General features: G+C 50.7%; 2 protein-coding genes across 7 annotated transcripts; one reads left to right on the plus strand and one right to left on the minus strand.

Moving 5' to 3' along the window:
• Nucleotides 1–77: 77 nt before the first annotated feature.
• On the minus strand, nt 78–11,621 carry zc3h7a (zinc finger CCCH-type containing 7A). Of its 4 annotated transcripts, none has more exons than XM_066690372.1 (23): nt 11,474–11,621; nt 9,704–9,809; nt 8,530–8,569; nt 8,127–8,324; nt 7,871–8,029; nt 7,646–7,726; nt 7,498–7,551; nt 7,299–7,338; nt 6,814–7,109; nt 6,489–6,720; nt 6,195–6,232; nt 5,947–6,100; nt 4,321–4,482; nt 3,893–4,098; nt 3,628–3,728; nt 3,316–3,497; nt 3,085–3,161; nt 2,760–2,896; nt 2,476–2,581; nt 2,046–2,154; nt 1,673–1,806; nt 1,119–1,282; nt 78–953 (listed from the first exon to the last, which is right to left on the minus strand). In XM_066690372.1, the coding sequence occupies exons 1-23, from the start codon at nt 11,499–11,501 to the stop codon at nt 764–766; spliced, it is 2,994 nt and encodes a 997-aa protein (XP_066546469.1). In that variant the 5' UTR covers nt 11,502–11,621; the 3' UTR covers nt 78–763. The 4 variants fall into 4 exon arrangements, with proteins under 4 accessions (XP_066546469.1, XP_066546470.1, XP_066546472.1 ...); XM_066690373.1 differs by lacking the exon at nt 11,474–11,621 and adding an exon at nt 10,938–11,043; XM_066690375.1 differs by lacking the exon at nt 11,474–11,621 and adding an exon at nt 10,683–10,908.
• An 8-nt stretch (nt 11,622–11,629) lies between these two features.
• Nucleotides 11,630–17,818, plus strand: LOC136713288 (alpha-N-acetylgalactosaminidase). Of its 3 annotated transcripts, none has more exons than XM_066690377.1 (8): nt 11,630–11,743; nt 12,511–12,675; nt 13,189–13,363; nt 13,740–13,917; nt 14,227–14,321; nt 14,660–14,821; nt 16,852–17,049; nt 17,363–17,818. In XM_066690377.1, exons 2-8 carry the CDS (start codon nt 12,521–12,523, stop codon nt 17,645–17,647), a joined length of 1,248 nt encoding a protein of 415 aa, XP_066546474.1. In that variant the 5' UTR covers nt 11,630–11,743; nt 12,511–12,520; the 3' UTR covers nt 17,648–17,818. The 3 variants fall into 3 exon arrangements, with proteins under 3 accessions (XP_066546474.1, XP_066546475.1, XP_066546473.1); XM_066690378.1 differs by lacking the exon at nt 11,630–11,743 and adding an exon at nt 11,783–11,858; XM_066690376.1 differs by lacking the exon at nt 11,630–11,743 and adding an exon at nt 11,942–12,202.
• The last annotated feature ends 3,128 nt before the right edge of the window (nt 17,819–20,946 follow it).

The following is a 20,946-nucleotide window of genomic DNA, read 5'->3' on the forward strand; positions in this document are numbered from 1 at the left end:
AATTATACTTTTATCGGGGCGATGAGCTTGTATGAATTTAACTGATGTTAATGGAAATGACACACACATCTCATGCGTTCATATATATGTAGATTTTATTTTGGCATTGTTGGTCCATTCTCCTGGTACCAACACACATTACATACTTATTATGGAAGAAATAATCAGACACTTAAATATCGCAGGCTAAATAAACTCAAACAGATTTTTCAAATTCCATTTTTCTCCAGTCCGTACAGGAGCAAACATCACGAATCAAATCAACACGAGAACCGATCAAGGTTGGATTTCCTTTAGAAACCATTTAAATGAAAAAAAAAAAAAAAAACTTAAGTAAAAGCTCATATTAAGTTGGCCGTTATGGAGCCCCTCACTGAGGCCCCATCTTCTTCAGTTTGCTTTATGTAACCCCTTCCTGACTTCCTTTTCTGTGGAGTCAGCCATTGATGCCCCAGAGAGCCGTTATTCTACGTAAAGGCGTCGTCTGTCGGTTTTAATCAGAGACAACGTCAACAAAGCCCTGATCACTCAATGCACGTCAGCTTCAGTCAGAGTCGGCACCAGTGGGACGCCAGGATTGTGCTCCGATTACGATCAGTAAAGATGCAGAAAAAGACAAAGCAAAACAAAACAACCCGCTCAATACAACCTCCCCTGCGGTCCTTGTCTCACAATCCTGCGCGTCCGCCGCCCCCCCTGCTCCCGCGGTTAGTTTGCCTTTTCACTCCGTGTTACACACTCAGCATCAGCCCATCGTGAACAATTAGTTAATGTCTTTAAGCAAAAAACTATATTTTCCAAAGTCGTTATCATTTGGTGCGATCAGACTGTCCTTCTTGGCCTTGGCCAGCTTCATCAGTAGGAACTCTCTGCGGTCCCGCCACTCCTTCAGCTCCACTTCCCCGTGGGCCAGTTTACAGCTCTCCCCCTCAGTGCAGGTGCCCTTCACAAACCTGTGGGAGAGAGAAGGCACCCGTTAAAGGAGGACACAGGACACAGGACACAGAACACAGGACACAGGACACAGGTTTCTTCAGCGGTCGCTTTAGAGCCATGTTTTCTTCACATGTTCCCTGCCACAGCCTACATGCAAACAAACACAGACCCACTACACGCACCTCTCACACACGCGGAAGCAGCCCGTGGGGAAGCGGTACTGCCAGCAGTTCTGGTCATCCTCCGAGTTGAACACCTTGTCCTTGTGCTTCTCGGAGGTGATGTGCTGCTGCCACTGCTTGTCGCTGTTACAGTTCTTCCCACAGAGCCAGCAGTGGTTCCCTGCCTGCGTGCGGCACAGCGAGGGACAATTTATACAAACACACACCGAGCAACATCCGACACCCCCCGGGCTCTGGTCTTCACGGACACTCGCCCTCCACTGCCATCAGTGCCTCCCGCGCCTCCCACCCATGCCGGCCCCGTCACTCTTCTTGGCACTTCACAAAAGGGTGACATGCAAACCAAGACCACATTTTAACGATCCTGTTTTAAATTCTCTTTTGGTTCGGTTCTCAATCTTTTTTTGAGCAAAGTATTAAAAATAACTTTTAAAAAGACTTCAGTGCACTTCTGTCCAGTGCAAGTCTGAGCTGCACGTTAAGGTCAGATACTCGTGTAGTGGATGGAGGCCGGTCCCGCCCGAGGGCACTCGGATCTGAATGGCAGTACTCACCACCTCCTCGGCGTAGTCGGTGGGCATGTGGATCTGCTTGCCGTTCTCCCTGGTGGTGCTGCTGGCCGCCTCCTCGCTCCAGTCCGGCTTCTGGGCCTTCAGCCAGCGCTCATACAGCTGCTCCATGTCATGGACTGCGGACCCAAACACAAGAGTCGGACTCTGCACGGTGCCGGACCGCATTGCTGAACAGCTCAATCCCTGACACTGATTAACTGAAGTGCAGCTCGGCGCTCAGCTGCAGTTATACAGGAAGCGTCACAATAATAACATGGAGACTCTGCTCGTTTAAAAGTATAAGAGAGAAATCAGGAGCAGAAAGGGTAATAAAAAAGAAGCAGGTGCGCCTCTCTGCCTCAGCCAGTCCACTCACTGTTGTTGTCCTTCATGAACGTCCACATGTCTCTCTCCTCTGGGCTGTGAGCGAAGGAGCAGATCCCGATGTACTGGCACTTCTTGCCCGAAGAAATATGGATGCAAAGCTGGAGACAGAAAACATTTCAGAAAGGCAGTCCTGTAACTACAGCAGATGTTCCAAATCAGGTTCAGGGTCTTTAAAAACTTAAATAACCCAACATGCAGAGTTTAAAATGCAGAGTTGCTGAAAGACACAGACCGTTATGCAAATCCAGCTTTTATCAGACAGCACACCCTCGACTGAGTCAGTTTTTAAACCAGACCCAGTCTCACAGACTGCACCCCCGCCTGCAGTCGGTGGTTCAACCCGCTTCTCACAGAAACGGACCGGCAACGATCGTGGCCGGCAACGAGAGCCTGGTTAGAGCCATTGGCAGTGAACCTACATCAAACTGAGAGGGGATGGGCTTCTTGGTGGGGAGGGGGCGGATGGTGATCCACTTCTTGCGCTCGCTGGACGACACCAGGACAACGCGCTTCTCCTTCGACCACCTGGGGACAGAAGAGGCCGAAGAGCATCAGTAGAGCATAAAACTCAACCACACGGCCTCTCCTTAAACCGCTGTTGACAATTCACAAGACCAATCACAAGACGGTAACTCATTAAGAGAGAAGAGCCAGCGCTGACGGCGTGTTTTCGGCGGCGTCGAGTGCGGGGGGGTGTACGTACGGATGCATGGCCTTGGCGGTGCAGTACTTCCGGTTCTTGTCCGGCTCGCTGACCTGCCCGTTCCTCCAGCACTGTCCGCACACAAACTGCATCTTCAGGTTTGGGGGTCCAAACCTCCGGGCGACGCTGGCGGTCTGCTGTGCGCGGTAAACAGGACGGGTTAGTGCTGAACTCATTCCTCCATCCCGCCGGCTGGGACAGCGTCATCCGCTCACTTCACACCGATTTCCACATATTAGGTGAAAAATAGAACACTTTCTCCTTTTTCTCTTTTCCTTTTAACAGATTCAAATTCAAATTCAAAAATCGATGCATTAATGCTTACCTGGACTCCCGGCACGTTGGTTTCAAACTTGGACCAGTACTTCTTGGACTCTTGAGTTATGGCCTCATGGGAAATACCTTCGAAAGACCAGACACAGGAGCTGCTTTTACTGCGAGTCTCCCTTCACACGCTAGACAGACACACAGACGAGTGGACAGCCCCCTCCAGAGCGGAAGACCAAACCCTGCGATGGGGAGGCAGACGGGGACGGGGACCGATGGGGACGCTCACCGGTTTCGTTCTGCATCATCCACACCTTGAGCTCGATCAGGCTGTGGGCAAAGAAGCACTCGTCCTCGCGCACGCAGCCGTAGCGCACCTCGTGGCGGCACAGGTCCAGCTGGCACTGCGGGTGCACCGGGCGCACCTTGGTGTACTTGACAGAGGTGCCCCTCAGGATGTGCACCAGGCACCTGCAAGCACAGCGCCGCGGGGGGGGGGATCGGGTTAGAGATCAGAGCTGGACGTAGCAGGCCTTTATAGTCTGGATTAGTTAGAACTAACTAATCGCTGGTTAAGAATCTAATGACGCCTTATGCTTACTTGTCCTTCTCGAAGTCGTGCTTCGTAACGGGGTGGGAGCACAGCGCTGGGTTGTCCTTATTTCTTTTGCTGATAATTCTTGGTTTATGGTCAAAACACACCTGAAAAAGAGAAGCGCACGGTGTCAGAGTCAGGACCGCTGAAGCCCGCACACCGTATCACACAGGGTCACCGCGTGGCCCACAAAGGTCTTGTGACTGCCAAGAACACTTCTAAACAAAGAAAACCGCCATCAGACCAGGCAACTGACATTCCTGCTTCTCACCTCGCAGAGGAACATGAATATGCCGTCGTGCTCCTGCAGCAGTTTGGGGACGGTCAGGTTCATCTTCCCGTTTCCCCACAGCGGGTCGAACAGCATCTCCCGGCTTATAGCGCCTTTGCGCTCCAGCGTCCAGACGTCGATCTCCTCCTGGCAGTAGGCGAACGTGCAGTGGCCTGGGTAGCGGCACTCTTCTCCCACGGCAACATCTAACACGCCAAACACAAGGAAACAAGACCAGGGTCACCGCCAGGGAGGGAGAGCAGTCCTACTGTGCACAGCAATGCAATAGTGATGAATAAATTATGATGAAAAACACGCTGATCTTGGGTGTTTCGAGGTCTGAGGTGTTTAAACGAGGCCTTGCCCAGGGAAAGGATGGGAACATGTCTGGATGTATGTAAAAATCTCCTGCCCGGTCTCTCCCTCACCTTTACAGACGTAGTAGGGTCCCACGTACTGGTTCTTGGTGGGCCGCGGCCGGACCCTCTTCCATGTCTGGTCAACAGTGTGCTTTATTCTCGCCAGCAGAACATCCTTCTTACACTTATGATCCAGATCAGCATGGAAGACATAATCCAGCACCTGGAAACCTACAGAGGCAAGATCAACAGCTAAAACTACCAGCTACATAAGAACATAAGACAGTGTCCAGTCGAGAGGAGCCCATTCGCCCCATCGTGCTCGTTTGGTGTCCATTAATAACTAAGTGATCAAGGATCCTATCCAGTCTGTTTTTGAATGTTCCCAAATTGACTCTTCAGCCACATTGCTGGGTAATTTGTTCAGATTGTGACGCCTCTCTGTGTGAAGAAGTGTCTCCTGTTTTCTGTCTTGAATGCCTTAAAGCCCAATTTCCAATTGTGTCCCCGGGTGCGTGTGTCCCTGCTGATCTGGAAAAGCTCCTCTGGTTTGATGTGGTCGATGCCTTTCATGATTTTGAAGACTTGGATCAAGTCCCCACGTAGTCTCCTCTGTTCCAGGGTGAAGAGGTTCAGATCCCTCAGTCTCTCCGTAGGACTTTCCCTTCAGACCTGGAATAAGTCTGGTTGCTCTCCTCTGAACTGCCTCTAGAGCAGCGATATCTTTCTTGAAGTGTGGAGCCCAGAACTGTCCACAGTATCCAGATGAGCTCTAACTAGTGCATTGTACAGTCTGAACATCACTGCCCTTGTTCTCAACTCTACACTTTTGACAATATACCCTAGCATTGTGTTTGCCGTTTTTATTGCTTCCCCACATTGTTTGGATGGAGAAAGTGAGGAGTCCACATAGACTCCTAGGTCTTTCTCATGCGTTACTTCATCTAGTTCTGTTCCTCCCATAGTGTCATTATAGTGGACATTTTTGTTACCTGCATGTTTTACCTTGCACTTGTCTACATTGAATTTCATCTGCCAGGTGTCGGCCCACAACTGAATATTATCTAAAGTCCCTCTGAATAGCCTGTGCTGCCAAGATTGTATCTGCTGAGCCACCTATTTTAGTATCATCTGCAAATTTGACAAGTTTGCTAACTATGTAACTACATTTCTGACATATAATGCTACCCCACCCCCTCTTTGATTGTGCCTGTCCCTATTAAACTGTGTGTATCCTTTCAACTTGTATTCATGCACATCATTTTCTGAAAGCCATGTTTCCATCACTCCTACAACATCATAGTCACACACCAGCGCTGTGGCTTCTAGGTCTAACATCTTGTTCCTTATACTCCTGGCATTGAGGTACAGACATTTCAGGACTTTCCTACTAGCAGTTTACCTTAATTTTCTTTCCTTAATGGAACATCTCCCATTGTCAGAGCTCCCTACCCCCCTGGTCCCTAGCATACGCTCTCCCAATGCATTAGCGCCCCTTCTGTTTAGATGTAGACCATCTGGTTTGTACACACACACACACAATGACTTGTACAGCATCAGTTTATGCAGGTGTGATGGTTTACTGGTTATTCAATATTCACACGTTTGGTCTCAAACAGATTCTCACTTCGGGACTGACTCCTGATCTATGGTTTTGCACGCACACACACACACACACACACACACAGGTCATACCTGATTTCACGTAGCACAGGTTACAGGCCTGTCTGAACTCATGGGTGTCGGCCAGAGGGTTTTTACCCGGGTCCGGTCCACTAGGAAACCCCCCATCATGATCTATGACACCCATTCCACTCTGAGAAGCCAACAGATTGTCTTTGCCACTGAGCTGGAAAAAACATAACGCAGAATTAAAAACAAAACTCAGGCCCTCAAATTAAAATGTAAATTAACGGTCTATTAAAAAAAGAATCAGAACTTACAGGTATATACGAATGCTGAGCATATGGGGGATTTCCAGCTGTGAGAAGAGATGAACATCTGGATTAGAAGTCTGAGCAGAGAAAAAAGCACTTCATTAACCCTCCCGAGTCGCAGCTGCTCGGCTCACGGCTCAGGAGATGGTCTACACGCGGCACACATTCGTTGCAGCTCCACAAGACCCCCTGAATCGGCCAAGCTCTCGTCCGCCGCCGGAACACTCCCACAAAACAGCACCGGCCCGACACACGGCTCCGGAGGCTTCAGAGACACGGAGACCGACCGGGTCATCTTACCTGTCTGGGTCTCGGAGATCGACAGGGTGTCCAGCGAGTCCATTCGGTTGGGGAACTTCTCCAGCGTGGACATCCCCGTGTTCATGGCGATGTGATACACCGAGGACAGGGTCACAGAGGGCACGAACTGACCGGACACAGGCATGGCCGGCACGAGCAGGGGGCTGGGCCGGGAGAGGCTGGCGGCCACGCCGGTCGTCAAAGGAATGGGCCCCTTCATGGTGGGAATGGCCTGAAACGAAGGCACACAGAACCAAGCTTAACGTCGGCGCACAGAGACCCAGACACTGCCGGGGAGGTTCAGTCTCTTCTCCACGGCACTCACCATCGGGGGCTCCACCGGAGGGGCGGCTCTGTCCAGCAGCTCGTCCAGATCATCGCCGATGATGTCACCGTCATAGTCCAGCTGGGACTCGGGCACCGGGTACGACTCGCTGGTCCCGTTCACCAGCGCGGCGGGGGCCAGGCCGCCCGTGTCCCGACACTCAATGGGCGACACCGAGGACACCGCCAGCACGGGGGCGGCCTTGCTCTCCGCCGTCTCGCTCACCGAGGAGCAGGGCGCCACGGCGGACACCGGGACCGAGGAGGAGCCCCTCTCCTGAGCGCCCACGGACAGCTCTGCACAGGGGAGAGGGGGACGGGTTTAACACGTCTCCCATCAAACCCGGACTCTGGACAAGGGCATCATCGTTCTCACAGAGCAGGGCTCAAAACGCTTCTCAAAACACAGGCCCACAATTTGTTTTTATGCACTTATTCATCTATTCTCTAATAAACTGAAAGATGAAGATGCTCAGAAGGCCTTACCTGATTCAATGTCCTCCACTGAAACAGGGCCCTTAGAAAACTGAGAACAAAACAGAGGAGAGATCTGACTGACGTTTCAAATTCACACAAAACCGTCCACAGACACGACAGCGGAGTCCGGACATAAACAAGATGGAGGAGTCCCACAGAAACTCCCCCCAGAGCAGGCAGAATAGGCAGGCTTGTATAGAAACCTTACCTTCTCATTCGAGGCCCCTGGAGTTGTGGCCCCAGGCAACGGGTTCAAAGCAGGCTGCCGAAACAAGAGATGCCATAAGTGCACAGATACGCCGAGCTAACGCTCCACAAGAACCCAAACATGGGACAACGTGGTCCACAGCGTTCACCTTGGCTCGGACGTAGGCTTTCCGAATTTTTAATCCCAGCATCTTTGCCAGCTCCTGGGTCAGCTTTATGACGCTCTCGTCCTGAGGAACCGACAGAAAAGTCGCCATTGCAATGAATTATTATTTATTTTTTCACATGAATACAGTTTACATGCGAACTGTGAAGTTATTCCAGCCGTAGATCACACATGAGGGTCTAGGGTAACCCCCCAAATGAAGGCCTACCTGCGGCACCGCGAAGGAGCACTTGGCCACGGCGTCGTAGGCCTCCCGGTGTCTCCCCAGCTCCTTCAGGGACCTGGACTTGCGGTACAGAGCCCGGTAGTTATTCTCATTGCACTGCAGCGCTTTCTCACAGTCCCGGAGCACCTGGTCGTGCAGGCCCTGGAATTGGGATTATTATGAGTTTGGATGACAGACTAATCATACGTTACCACACTTTACACCCCAGACCGGGACCGTCTCACAAGCCGGTGCTCACCATGTTCAAGTAGGCGGCGGCGCGGTTGGCGTACAGCTTCTCGATGGTCTCGCTGGACACGCTGATCTCCTCCGAGTCGGCGTACTCGGCGATGCTCAGCGCCTCGGTGTACATCTCCAGCGCCCGGGCCCAGTCGCCCTCCTTGTACACGTCGTTGCCCTCGCCGAACAGGTTCTTCACCAGGGCTTGGATGAACACCTTCCGATTCAAACCACAGCACCGTTTCAGTTCGGATAAATATGAGCGAGTACAAAGCACTGGGTGTTAAAATGAGAACAGTTCTCCTGTGTCTAGATGTGAGCACACGGAGCCAGACGTCAGTGAAAACACAAGGGCGTGCCAGTGTCACAGTGTAGCACTCACGCACTCATCTGGTACAGAAGTCAAATACGAGTCTGTTTACCTCATACTCCTCCTGAGATCCAGGGTAGGGCAATGTAGACCTGCGAAACGAGAGCACAGAGGTTACATTCAGAGCTGGAGCGGAAAGGCGTTGCACCGCAGTCAGAACTTGTGTTGCCAAACCACCAGTGCCGATTCAATAGAACTAATTCAGCACCGCAGGGCTACACACTCACTGGGGGCGACGCAGGGGTACCGGTGACACACTGGGACAGAAATCGTCACTAGGCCTTCCCTAGGCCTGGTCACTGGACTTTTGTGCATTATTGACTATATTATTGTTATTGTGGTGGTTACTGCAGTTTGATGGTTGTTTCCTGCTGTTAGGAGTGAGTGTGTGAGGGTGAGAGGGTGCGCACTAAGTGGGGGAGGTTACAGAATGGAGGGGAGTTAGTGCACCTGTTGAGGGAGGGGCCTAAGGTATATACCCAGAGTGAGGAGAACAATGGGGGTGTTTGTCTGAGGGCAGAGACAGTGAAGGAGGGGATCAGAGCAAGTAAGGGAACTTAACTCTGAGCTCAGGTCACAACCCTCAGCCGTGCCGTGCTGGACTTTCTTTTTGTTTGGTTTGTGTGTTTGGTTTTTGAAATGCAATTCCATGGAGAACCCATACTGAGCCTGTTGGAATAAATGTGTACTTGGGTTTTCTAAATGTATCCTGTGTCTCTGAACATTCTTGATGGGGAAATCATCACGAGCTGTAGTTTTTCTCCCTCTCCCCCACACAAACCTTTACAATGAAGGAAAAAAAAAAAAAAAAAAGCTAATTCCCAGCTGACGCGCACAGTCGAGTGCCTGCAGACGTGTTCTCCAGTCACACGTGAGCCGCGCAGGCAATTAGGAATCCACACGGATACCCTCCCCCGCCCCCCGGGGCCGCCATTCACTTCATTAGTGACACCAGCAGCGTTTCCCACGGAGACTCTGACATGCCGGCGTCCTGCCCAGGAATGTCAGCTGGAGGGGCAGAGCGGTGGACAGAGTGGGACGGGACTGGGGGTCTCATGTTCCCCTCTGGGACCCCCCCCCCCATGACTCCAAAAGCAGCAGCCCCAGCCGGTGAAGGCCACTGGGTTGAGTCTCCTCTCAAGGGAGTTCAAGTTGCTTATTTCAGATAAGGGCATCTATGGATGACAACCCCTGACAAGAAAACACCACCGCACACGCACACTCACTGTATGAACTGCAGGCCTCTCAGGATGTCCTGCCACCGGGCACTCCGGTCTACAGAATCGCTGGACATCTTGCCAGGAGAATCTAGGTCCTCGATGTTGTCAACACCTGCAGAGCAGAAGACATCGCACAATTTCACCGAGCCTCGTCAAGCTGCCGCACGCAACACGGAAACTGTGGGGGGTCCACACTCAGACCGTGAACAGAGTGGTTTTACAGGAGCCACATTTGTCAGCTTTCCTATTTCTGTACGTTACATTTTTATTGATGAGTCACTTTGCTTGTTAGGAAAGACAGAGTTGACATGTGGAGTGAAACCCGGGACCCAGAGCAGAGACGCGCCAGACGTGAAAGAAGCAGCAGGTTGACCTGGAACAGACAGCTGGTTTCAGCTTCTGATTTACGGTGATGGCGGTCACAGTAATGCGTTTACTGATCAGTCCAATATTAATAAGCATATTCTGATTCAGAACAATGGCGTGCAATAGTATAACCAGGACCCTTACAGTGGTGAAACGATGCGCAGTTTGCAGACACTCATTCTTCACAGAGGAGCTTCAGACACGTTTTAAACAAACCGTCCCTCTGACGTCATGGCACACGGAGCTCGCGCCGACTGTTTTCTTGCTCGTCATCACAGCGCGAGGGACGCTGCTTTCCTAAACATGCCCTTTGACCCGGAATCAATCAGCATGGTCACCATGCGAGTCACAACGCAAGCGCACACTGACATCGTAGCGCAGATGCTCGCAGATCTGCGAGGGTCCGCCAATGGGATCACTGGGATTGTGCAGATCTGCGCAACAAGAAGGCGACCCTGGTTTTCGCATGCTTTGGCGAAGGATCCGAGCAGATCAACACAAACTCACACAGCGCACTGCAGCCAACAGATAAATACACCCAGATCCATCATAGTAGCACAGTGTAGCCCATCAATTATGTATAATGAAATGCAGTAAATACAACTATGTATTGCCATACACTGCAGGCCGTCCTTGTGGTGAATCTAGGGCGATGAAACCAAACCCGCTTCCTCCAGCGCGGCAGGAACCCGAGCCGGACGGCCCTCACGGCGGACTGCGTTTTGCAGCGCAGGGGTGGCAGTCGGACGAGATGCGCAGCCGCTCGAAGCCGCGGTTTCGTCTCGGGACGATTAGACTGCGTTCCAGAACGCAGCGGCTCCCCGGGGCCCCGATCAGCTGATCAAGGGCCGCAGTGATGAGCGCGGACACTTACCGTGTGCCGGGACGGAGATAAAACCTCTTTGTTAGAGACGCGTTTTCCTGCTTAGTATAGACGGCCAATATGATCCCCAGGCTTTTTTGGTGGGATGAAATGCTGCCACAGCGACTCCGGCTCGGCACCAAAGCGAGCAGCGCCCCCTGCCGAGCACCACCACCACGGCGTTGGACCCCCATCAGTCAGCGCCGGGCTGGGTGTTAATTAATCGATCACCCAGGTGTGTCCTGTCCCTCTGTCCAGACGCACAGGCCGTGGGGAGAGGACTGGACCGGTGTTCTGACACTGCGCTTCCCTATCAGGATGGGCTATCTATGGGTATCTGAAAACAATGGGCTACCGGTTGAAATGAGCTGCCCCGACTGGAAGTATTAAGCAGATCATCCTGTCGGACATATAGGACCCGTCAGAATGGGCTTCCCTGTTTTTCACGGTTCGAGGGTCCGGGTTTGAACAGCCCGCAGTGATCCGGGTATACAGACACCGGCCGACTGCGCAGTAGCGACACTACAATAAACACACGCAGCCCCTACCTTGTGCGAGGTCAGACTCACTGGCCATTGCTGAGAGTTTCCGTTGTTGTTGCCGCTTAGTTTGTCCTGTTGGCTGTCCAGTGTCCACAGTCCACAGTGTCCCCGCAGGGCTGCACGTCCTAGCGCTTCCTGGTTGCTCCCTCCCCGAGCGCAGGGGGTGGGACCGGGCTGGGACCGGGCTGGGACCGGGGCTGCTTCGGTGCGTCTGCGCACTGCCCTGAGCCGAACAATTGTCTGTTGTCGATATCTAATATTAGCAATTAGCAGAGGGTAAGAGACAGATTAATCTGATTTATAAGAAACTCTCGAGGTCACTAATTGTATTATTTACTGTTGTAGAAGAAAAGAAGCAACATCTGTAACTGCTGCATTCATTACAGCACAGGTGTGGTATTACGCCAGGGTGACTGACAATTGTAAAGTTAAAGTTATCACATTGTTTTTGTACATTTACCCATTTATTCAGCTGTGTATTTACCGGAGCAATGTAGGTAAAGTACCTTGCTCAAGGGTACAACAGCAGTGCCCCCACCTGGGACTGAACCCACGACCCTGGTGTTGGTGGCGCATTAAGCGATTGCCCGCTTGGATCAGCTGTTATTGTGCATCGTGGTGCTCAAAGTGTACACGTTGGTGTAGCGCAGCTCTGCGCAGCTCCACCAATGGGGTCGCTGGGATTGCGCAGAACTGCGGACATCTGCGGTACAGGAACTCGAGCTGTGATAACAGGTCAGACTGAAACGCAGTCGGTTCACATGAAACATTTGTCAGCTGCTCAGCAATGCTGCGGTTAATTACTACATTGCGGAAGTGAAGGACAACCCGTGTTTCGGGTTTTGTAGAAACAGAGTGCATGCCAGCTGCAGTCGGTGATCTCAGCTATTCTCAGGGCTTGCATAGCTACCTCCATTGAATGTGTTAAATTAATATATTAAAACTCCAGAACAACGGGCAGACTGGTCTAAGTCTATGCTTTACTGATTGATCGATTATTTATTTAGTTAGTTATTGACTGGGTGAGGTTTGTAATCTGGCAGGCAGTTCATCATGAGGAGCGCTTGTCTGCTGGCCCTACTGGCCCTACTTGGCCCCTGTCTCTGTCTGGACAACGGGCTGGCCCGCACACCGCCCATGGGCTGGCTGGCCTGGGAGCGGTACCGGTGCGACATCGACTGCGACACCGACCCGGACAACTGCATCAGGTAGGAGGTGTGAGCACCAGCCTGCTGCAGCCTGGTAGAGACCCCCCTGCTCTAAAAGGGTCGTTGGTTTTAATCGGAAGTGCTAAAAACATGGGTGGGGGGGGAAATAACTGTTAAGCAATTAAGCAAATACAGTTAAAGCCAGAAGGGATGGAAACAGGCAGTCCCGTGATTGCAAGGAAGCAAACGCAGAAGAGCCTGCCATTGAATTCGGTATTGTGTGTACAGCTTTTTAATTTCACTTCCTACTTGTTCACTCGCAGTAGTTAACTCGGACAGTTGTTGCACAGCTCTCACCTGCTTGAGAGCGCTTTCATGAGGATTGGGATTTCTTTAGGTTTCCCCTGACCCAAACTGCTCTGCTCCAATTATTTAGTTATGCTACAATTAAAAATAAATAAATATAAAGTCTTGAAGGCCTGCTCTTCCAGTAGAGGCCCCACTGTGGCTCCCACCTCTGTGTCTTGTGAGCGCTGGCAGATGAAGTGCCTGCTTCACGCCTCTTGTCCCCAGCGAGCGGCTGTTCAAGACCATGGCCGACCGGCTGGCAGCGGACGGCTGGAGGGAGCTGGGCTACCAGTACGTCAACATCGACGACTGCTGGTCCGCCAAGAAGAGGGACGCCCAGGGCCGGCTGGCGGCCGACCCCCAGCGCTTCCCCAGCGGGATCAAGGCCCTGGCGGATTACGTGAGTAAGATGGCACGGGTCCTCTGGCACAGACCGGTGTCCTCGGGGCAGAGGAGGAGGTCTTGCGTGGCACAGAGCTGAGGAGTTTCCTGTAGCCGGGGCTCTCCGATCCAGGAGACATTAGGAATCCTGCCTTGTGTATTCATGAGTGCATCTGCACCACACCGCCTGTGTCTTTCTGGTGCCAGCAGGTTAAGCAGAGGCACGGCTGCACACGGGCAGGCTTCTATAAAAAAACAGAACCAGGACCGGGAAACCAGAAAGTGTCTGAATTGCGGGACATGCCTGGCAGCACCTGTAACAGCTTACATAGTTACTTAGTTCTGGTGATTGAACTCTCTCTCGCACACCTCGTCGTCTCCTTTGGTCCCTTTAGGTCCATGCGAAGGGCCTGAAGCTGGGGATCTACGGAGACATGGGGACCCTGACCTGCGGGGGGTATCCGGGCACCACTCTGGACACAGTCGCTCTGGACGCACAGACCTTCGCAGAGTGGGGGGTGGACATGCTGAAGCTGGACGGCTGCTACTCGAACTCCTCTGTTAAAGCACAAGGTATAGCAGCTGCCGTCAGGACTGCGAGGCGTTGACTGGAGCTGTATTTAGTTTGTGGAGTAAGATCCCCCCCACAAACCCCACAGTGCAAACTCCAACGACTGCAAAAGGCTTGTCTTTACGCACAGCAAAGTCTTTCCGCTCGAGTGTCTGTATCCCGAGCTCCTAGGTTGCAGTTTTCATCAGTCTGTGTGTTAATGAATCCTCTGTGTGTGAGCTACGTTGACATGGGAGCTGTCTTTGTCCTGCCTGACTGATGTTGTCTCCTGTATGTCTCTGGTGCCTCGGGGGGGATGGGGGGGATGGCAGGCTACCCCAAGATGAGCGCGGCCTTAAATGCCACCGGCCGGCCCATCATGTTCTCCTGCAGCTGGCCGGCCTACGAGGGAGGACTCCCCCCAAAGGTGAGACACCTGTCCTCCTTTGGCGAGTGAAACCCAAAGAGCTGGGCTGTAATAGAGAGAGGCGGACATGCGGTACAGGGGCACCCGGGAACGACTCCTTTCATATTGGAGTGCGATATCTTGATAAGAAGGGAGACGGGGAGTTCCCAGAATGGGTGTTGGCAGAAAGGGAAGTGTGAGCGCTTTACAGATCCGGTGCATTTGAGACCGAGAGGCTGTAGCTGTGGTGTAAAACACGCCTTGTGTGTTGTCGTGCTGTCGGGCCTTGTCAACATCCATGTTGTCCGAGGCTGGAGCGGACTCTGTCGATGACTCTTTGCTCTGTCCGTGCTGCCCAGGTGGACTACGCCCTGCTGGGACAGATCTGCAACCTGTGGAGGAACTACGGCGATATCCAGGACTCGTGGGGCTCCGTGTACAGCATTATCGAGTGGTTCGGGAATCACCAGGACGTCCTGCAGCCAGCCGCCGGGCCGGGCCGCTGGAACGACCCCGACATGGTACCTTTCATGAAATGAAAGGATGCTGATCTGATAAGATACAGCCAAAATGTTGCGATGGACAAATAGTTTTAATTTATCATTAGTTATTGTTTTATTAGTAAGTACTTTCAATTGGCTTAGGACTTTAAACTGTCTTGTGGCTTGTTTATCTGGTATCGATATCAGAAGAAATAATAATTGCAGAATAAAGTCCTGTTATCTAGTGACCCCCACACATACAACCCACAGCGGTTAAGTTCTCTGAAAACAAGACCGGGTTGATGCGCAAGTTACCGCAATACTTCACTAATACGAGCTCAGATTAGCGTTGAGGTTGATCTGCATGAATTGACCTTGAGGCTGTTTCGTTCTATACGGATATAGGTTTATTAAAAATGTAAATGGACAACATGTATTAGCAAAGATAGGACACAGACAAGCAGGGTGGATAATATTAAAAGTAAGAGTGAGAGGAGATCTATCCAATACTTGAGTTTTGACTCGAGGCACAAAACAGATAAAATAACAAACCAGTATTATGATTACGCTGCCCGTTCCTACAGTTCAGATCCCACACACAACTAGGTTTTATGTAATTGTGATTTACCTAATTATTGACTAGTACACTAATATACTACCTGTGTGTTTACTGAGGTTCAGTTATGCAGACGCTCGATAGCGGGGAGGGCTGGCAGACTGCGTCCACTTGAGGACGGATGCAACGCTTTCAGGTTTTTGGTGGAGAAGTTCTGGTTCTGGTTCCGGTTCCGTTCAGTCTTCCTGGATTTCATCTCCTTGTTTTCTTCTCCCAGGTTGTTCCACTCCAAATTGAACCGAACCACTCCACTCCACTCCACTCCACTCCCAGTCGTGCCACTCTGAATTGCTAGTTTTAGCTTTCTGTTTTTATACATTTAGACAAAGAGATTCTAATCTCTTTCGTTCCACACTTCTGATTGGTCAGGTTTGGGGTAATAAAAATGAAATTCTAATCGAAGCAGTCTTTGCCATTCCTCTCCCTTGATTCCTACAGAATGTGTGTTGGGGGTGTGATGGCTTTGAGGAATGTGAAAATGGTTCAAATGTTACCTAGAGTTTCTAAGTCTCTATATTGTCAAGTTGTAGTTCTATCAATTGGTGCCAAACCAGCCAGGTGCTCTTTCTCTGTGATGTTACCTTTGAGTCTTCTTGGAATGCCAGGGGGCTGGTCTGATGCCCATGTCAGTGCAGGATCAATTAGGATTTGAACACTTCTGTTAGCAGCATGTAGTTTGTATTTGGGTGTGTTGCCCTGGTCTATGGAATATATAAAGTGTCTTGAATGTCTGAGTTTCACAAAATAAATTTTCAGATGCAATGTGGTGCTGGTGTCTGTGGGGACGGGCATGGCAGCCCGTGTGTCTGTGGGGGGGCTCCAGCATGGACGTGTTATCTGTCGTACTTTGGTGAGCACAGGCCTGTCAGAACTTCAAAGCTGTCTCCTTCAGTCCTTTACCACAAGCATACATTTCTCAGTTAGGAAGGTATATGCATTTCAGTATATATTTGCCAAAATAAGGTCGTATGATTTACATGTCCTTTTTAGAAAGCTAGCCATGGTTTTCCAGTTAGGGCGTGTGGTTGTGTAGAGAGCAGCTTTCTCAGGTAGCCGATGCGAGTCTCTCCAGGGCTGCGGAAGGAAACGGATACTTCTCAAAGGCCCCATTGTGGAGGGACGTAAGGGGTTTGGCGGGGCTGGGAAGTTAAGAGGCAGCTGGTGCACAGCACAGAGGAGTGGGAAACACAGCTCTCCACCTAGTGCAGTTAAAGAGAAAACGCCAAATAACCCAGCCTGGTACTGGCACAGATCACGGAGCTATTTAAATAATGGGCAAAAGTCCAGCACTTCTGTTTCCAACGGTTCGCAACCAAGAGCCTCTCTTCTCACCTGACTGTTTTGTTTTCCTCTCTATAAAGCTCGCTGCCTAGTTCTTGACATGCTGTTTTTGAACTCACCCGGGCTTCAGTAACGCTGCAATCCCCTCTCTCCCCCGCACGCCGGGCCGCAGCTCGTGGTCGGTGACTTTGGGCTGAGCTACGAGCAGTCCAAGACCCAGATGGCCGTGTGGGTCGTAATGGCAGCGCCCCTCTTCATGTCCAACGACCTGAGGAGCATCTCGGACCGGGCCAAGGAGATCCTGCAGAACCAGCTGGCCATCGCGATTAACCAGGACCCCCTGGGCGTACAGGGTGCCCGGGTCTATAAGGTATGGGCCAGTAGGACAGGCTATCCTGTACTTATCGGTGCTGAACGCAACGGGGTGTGAGCTGCTGCTGGAGTCTCGCTTCTCCTGCATTTCCCATGATGCCCTGCGATTCATTCCTGTCACACCACCAAGGTACATCCGAGACAAGAGCTCTTAAAAAGACTGTCTGACTCGGCCGAGCCGGCACCACACTCCCCTCACACATCGATGCTCCGTCACGCAGCCGCGGCACCACAGATCCCCGAACCCGTCTCGGTGAAAGAGCGGAACGTGGCAAACCTTCTTATTCTTCCTGCTGTGTTTCTTGTTCCAGGACGATCACTTCGAGGTGTGGAAGAGGCCTCTCTCCGCCGGGAGGTACGCGGTGGCGGTGGTGCACGGTGCCCAGGACCCCATGCCTCTGCCCATCGCCATCAACCTGGCCAAGCTGTACATCGTGGAGTGTCACCTGGGATACAAGGTGTTTGACGTCTTCGAGTCCCGCCCCATCGGCGTCTTCACGCTCAGTGGGGTCATCTACCTGCGCGTGAACCCCAGTGGGGCGGTGCTGCTGCATCTGGAGCCGCTGTGCCCGCCTGGCAACCCCGCCTGGCTGTGACCGGCAGCACCGCAGGATGGCACCACAACAACACCGCAAGAAACCACAGAAACTCATTTGTTATTGCATTCAGTGCCATTGGCTGACATTTGTAAAGATTATATTTCAGGTGGCCTTACACAAGTTTTATATAATGTTTAAATAAATAAATGACTTCATAAATACATAAAATGTCCCTGTGATTTACTCCTAGCTGCTCCGGGTCGTCTGCACCAAAAAACTCCTATATTAGTACTATTAGGTACAGTTGACCGTGTGTTGATAGCGGGAGTAGGCAGTATCCCAGGGCTGTAGCATATTGTAAAGTGGATAAGGCAGACGTGTGTGTGTGTGTTTGGTTGTATATATTAAACTCTATGTACTGAGACACACCCTTGCTCTACAACACTATCCTGTTTTTTTGGAGCGCCTTGCAGGGCAAACCCGTGCAGTAAGCAAGATAAACTGTCCCTTGGCGCATCGGCACGCTGCTGCCAGTTCACGGTTTAATGTCAGAAGGGATTTCAAACGGGTCCAGTTTGCCAGGGTTGCCACCTTTCCATCAATTTTGAGCATAAATTGCTACAATTGTTAACAGTTCATGTTAACTTTTGGTGTTTGTTTTAGCAGCCTAGGCTAAATTGTTTACCAATTGACGTAATGTTCTGGCTAACTATTTGACCCGAGTAGCAGCCCTCACAGTTAACGTTAGTTTGCTACTTTCAGCCTATGTTAAGTTTTTTGTCGGCTGTGCAAGAAAAAGAAAAATAGAAAAGTGTTTCAGTCTTGTACAACATTACATTATAATGCCACGATATGGTGTAACTTGTTAAATGCACGCAACGTGTGTCTTATTGTCATTAACAACGTTGTGCTGCAACGCCATTAAAGAGCTGGTTGTCAACCCATCCACCACTCGTGTTTGTTGTAGCTCACATCATCTCGTCAAGTCTAAGTGTGGAATGGGGGCTGTTTTGTGTTTCGTGAGAATTGTTCCCAATAAGTCTGCTATTGAACAAGTGTGTGGGCACTATACTTGAAAATGCACTACTCAAAGTCGTTCTCCCTCTTTTGCTAGTCAGAACAAGATTGGAGGCAGAGAAAGGAGCATGGAGAGGCAGTAGCCAATGAAGAGAGACATGAATGAGAGAAAGGCAGACAAAGAAGAGAAGAGGTAAGGTAAGGGAGTCGCGGTGGTGTAAGCCTGTAGCCTATGCTGCACTCCTGAAACATTCACAATCGTTTGTAGCACAGTTTTCATGGTAGCATCATCATTGAAAAATATAACTGATCCCTTGCAGCTACAGTGAGGGAAAAAAGTATTTGATCCCCTGCTGGTTTTGAACGTTTGCCCACTGACAAAGAAATGATCAGTCTATAATTTTAATGGTAGGTGTATTTTAACAGTGAGAGACAGAATAACAACAACAAAATCCAGGAAAACGCATTTCAAAAAAGTTATAAATTGATTTGCATGTTAATGAGGGAAATAAGTATTTGACCCCTTCGACTTAGTGGCAAAACCCTTGTTGGCAATCACAGAGGTCAGACGTTTCTTGTAGTTGGCCACCAGGTTTGCACACATCTCGGGAGGGATTTTGTCCCTCTCCTCTTTGCAGATCCTCTCCAAGTCATTAAGGTTTCGAGGCTGACGTTTGGCAACTCGAATCTTCAGCTCCCTCCACAGATTTTCTATGGGATTAAGGTCTGGAGACTGGCTAGGCCACTCCAGGACCTTAATGTGCTTCTTCTTGAGCCACTCCTTTGTTGCCTTGGCTGTGTGTTTTGGGTCATTGTCATGCTGGAATACCCATCCACGACCCATTTTCAATGCCCTGGTTGAGGGAAGGAGGTTCTCACCCAAGATTTGACGGTACATGGCCCCGTCCATCGTCCCTTTGATGCGGTGCAGTTGTCCTGTCCCCTTAGCAGAAAAACACCCCCAAAGCATAATGTTTCCACCTCCATGTTTGACGGTGGGGATGGTGTTCTTGGGGTCATTCCTCCTCCTCCAAACACGGCGAGTTGAGTTGATGCCAAAGAGCTCGATTTTGGTTTCATCTGACCACAACACTTTCACCCAGTTCTCCTCTGAATCAGTCAGATGTTCACTGGCAAACTTCAGACGGGCCTGTACATGTGCTTTCTTGAGCAGGGGGACCTTGCGGGTGCTGCAGGATTTCAGTCCTTCACGGCGTAGTGTGTTACCAATTGTTTTCTTGGTGACTATGGTCCCAGCTGCCTGGGCTGATTCCTCATGAGATCTTGCATGGAGCCCCAGAGCGAGGGAGACTGACAGTTATTTTGTGTTTCTTCCATTTGCGAATAATCGCACCAACTGTTGTCACCTTCTCACCAAGCTGCTTGATCCCCTGCTACAAAATCAGCAGGGGATCAAATACTTTTTCCCCTCACTGTAAATACATAAAATGTCCCTGTGATTTACTCCTAGCTGCTCCGGGTCGTCTGCACCACAAAGCTCCTATATTAGTACTATTAGGTACAGTTGACCGTGTGTTGATAGCGGGAGTAGGCAGTATCCCGGGGCTGTAGCAGATTGTAAAGTGGATAAGGCAGACGTGTGTGTGTGTGTTTGGTTGTATATATTAAACTCTATGTACTGAGACACACCCTTGCTCTACAACACTATCCTGTTTTTTTGGAGCGCCTTGCAGGGCAAACCCGTGCAGTAAGCAAGATAAACTGTCCCTTGGCGCATCGGCACGCTGCTGCCAGTTCACGGTTTAGTGTCAGAAGGGATTTCAAACCTTTATGCTCACAGAGAAAGCCAATTAGTGCATGTGGCTTTAAACCCCGTGTTGCATAATTACAGTACAGACTGGCAATGATTCCCTCTGCCCTCACCAGCACTGCGTTCCCACAGTCGGGTCCAAATTCACGCACAAGTGTGTGAACACACCAGCATATGGCACCTGCCAGTAAACACCAGCGTGGCACCTGCCAGTCACTGAGGTCCAGCAGCAGCTGTGGGGAAGTTACGAAGGTTTGGATTTAATCTCAAGACAGAATGGCAGCCGGTCTGTGAACTCGGACCAACCACAGCGGGACATATGGTGGTGTGGTGTTGATCTGGCTTTAATAAATCCAAGACGTGGTGGATGTAGGTTCATCAATTAGAGAAAACTGTCGAAATTAGCTAATTGGAGATTTTTGTATTGACCCAGCCAGTGTTAACAGTAGTAGTGCATAAGAACATAAGAAAATAAGAAAGTTTGCAAAGGAGAGGAGGCCATTCGACCCATTGTGCTCGGGTTGATGCCTTTCATGATTTTGAATCAAGTCCACACGTAGTCTCCTGC

Source organism: Amia ocellicauda, chromosome 17 (assembly GCF_036373705.1).
Source record: "Amia ocellicauda isolate fAmiCal2 chromosome 17, fAmiCal2.hap1, whole genome shotgun sequence".
Taxonomy (NCBI): Eukaryota; Metazoa; Chordata; class Actinopteri; order Amiiformes; family Amiidae; genus Amia; species Amia ocellicauda.

What these genes read in the sequence shown, in the direction of transcription:
- zc3h7a (XM_066690372.1), bottom strand. Translation starts at nt 11,501, where the DNA reads ATGGCCAGTGAGTCTGACCTCGCACAAG. An exon ending in CCAACGTGCCGGGAGTCCAG is followed by an intron (nt 2,897 to 3,084) that starts GTAAGCATTAAT and finishes TACCGCGCACAG; the next exon opens with CAGACCGCCAGCGTCGCCCG. An exon ending in TGCTTCCGCGTGTGTGAGAG is followed by an intron (nt 954 to 1,118) that starts GTGCGTGTAGTG and finishes TCTCTCCCACAG; the next exon opens with GTTTGTGAAGGGCACCTGCA.
- LOC136713288 (XM_066690377.1), top strand. Translation starts at nt 12,521, where the DNA reads ATGAGGAGCGCTTGTCTGCTGGCCCTACTGGCCCTACTTGGCCCCTGT. An exon ending in CTCCTCTGTTAAAGCACAAG is followed by an intron (nt 13,918 to 14,226) that starts GTATAGCAGCTG and finishes GGGGGATGGCAG; the next exon opens with GCTACCCCAAGATGAGCGCG. An exon ending in AGGGTGCCCGGGTCTATAAG is followed by an intron (nt 17,050 to 17,362) that starts GTATGGGCCAGT and finishes TTCTTGTTCCAG; the next exon opens with GACGATCACTTCGAGGTGTG.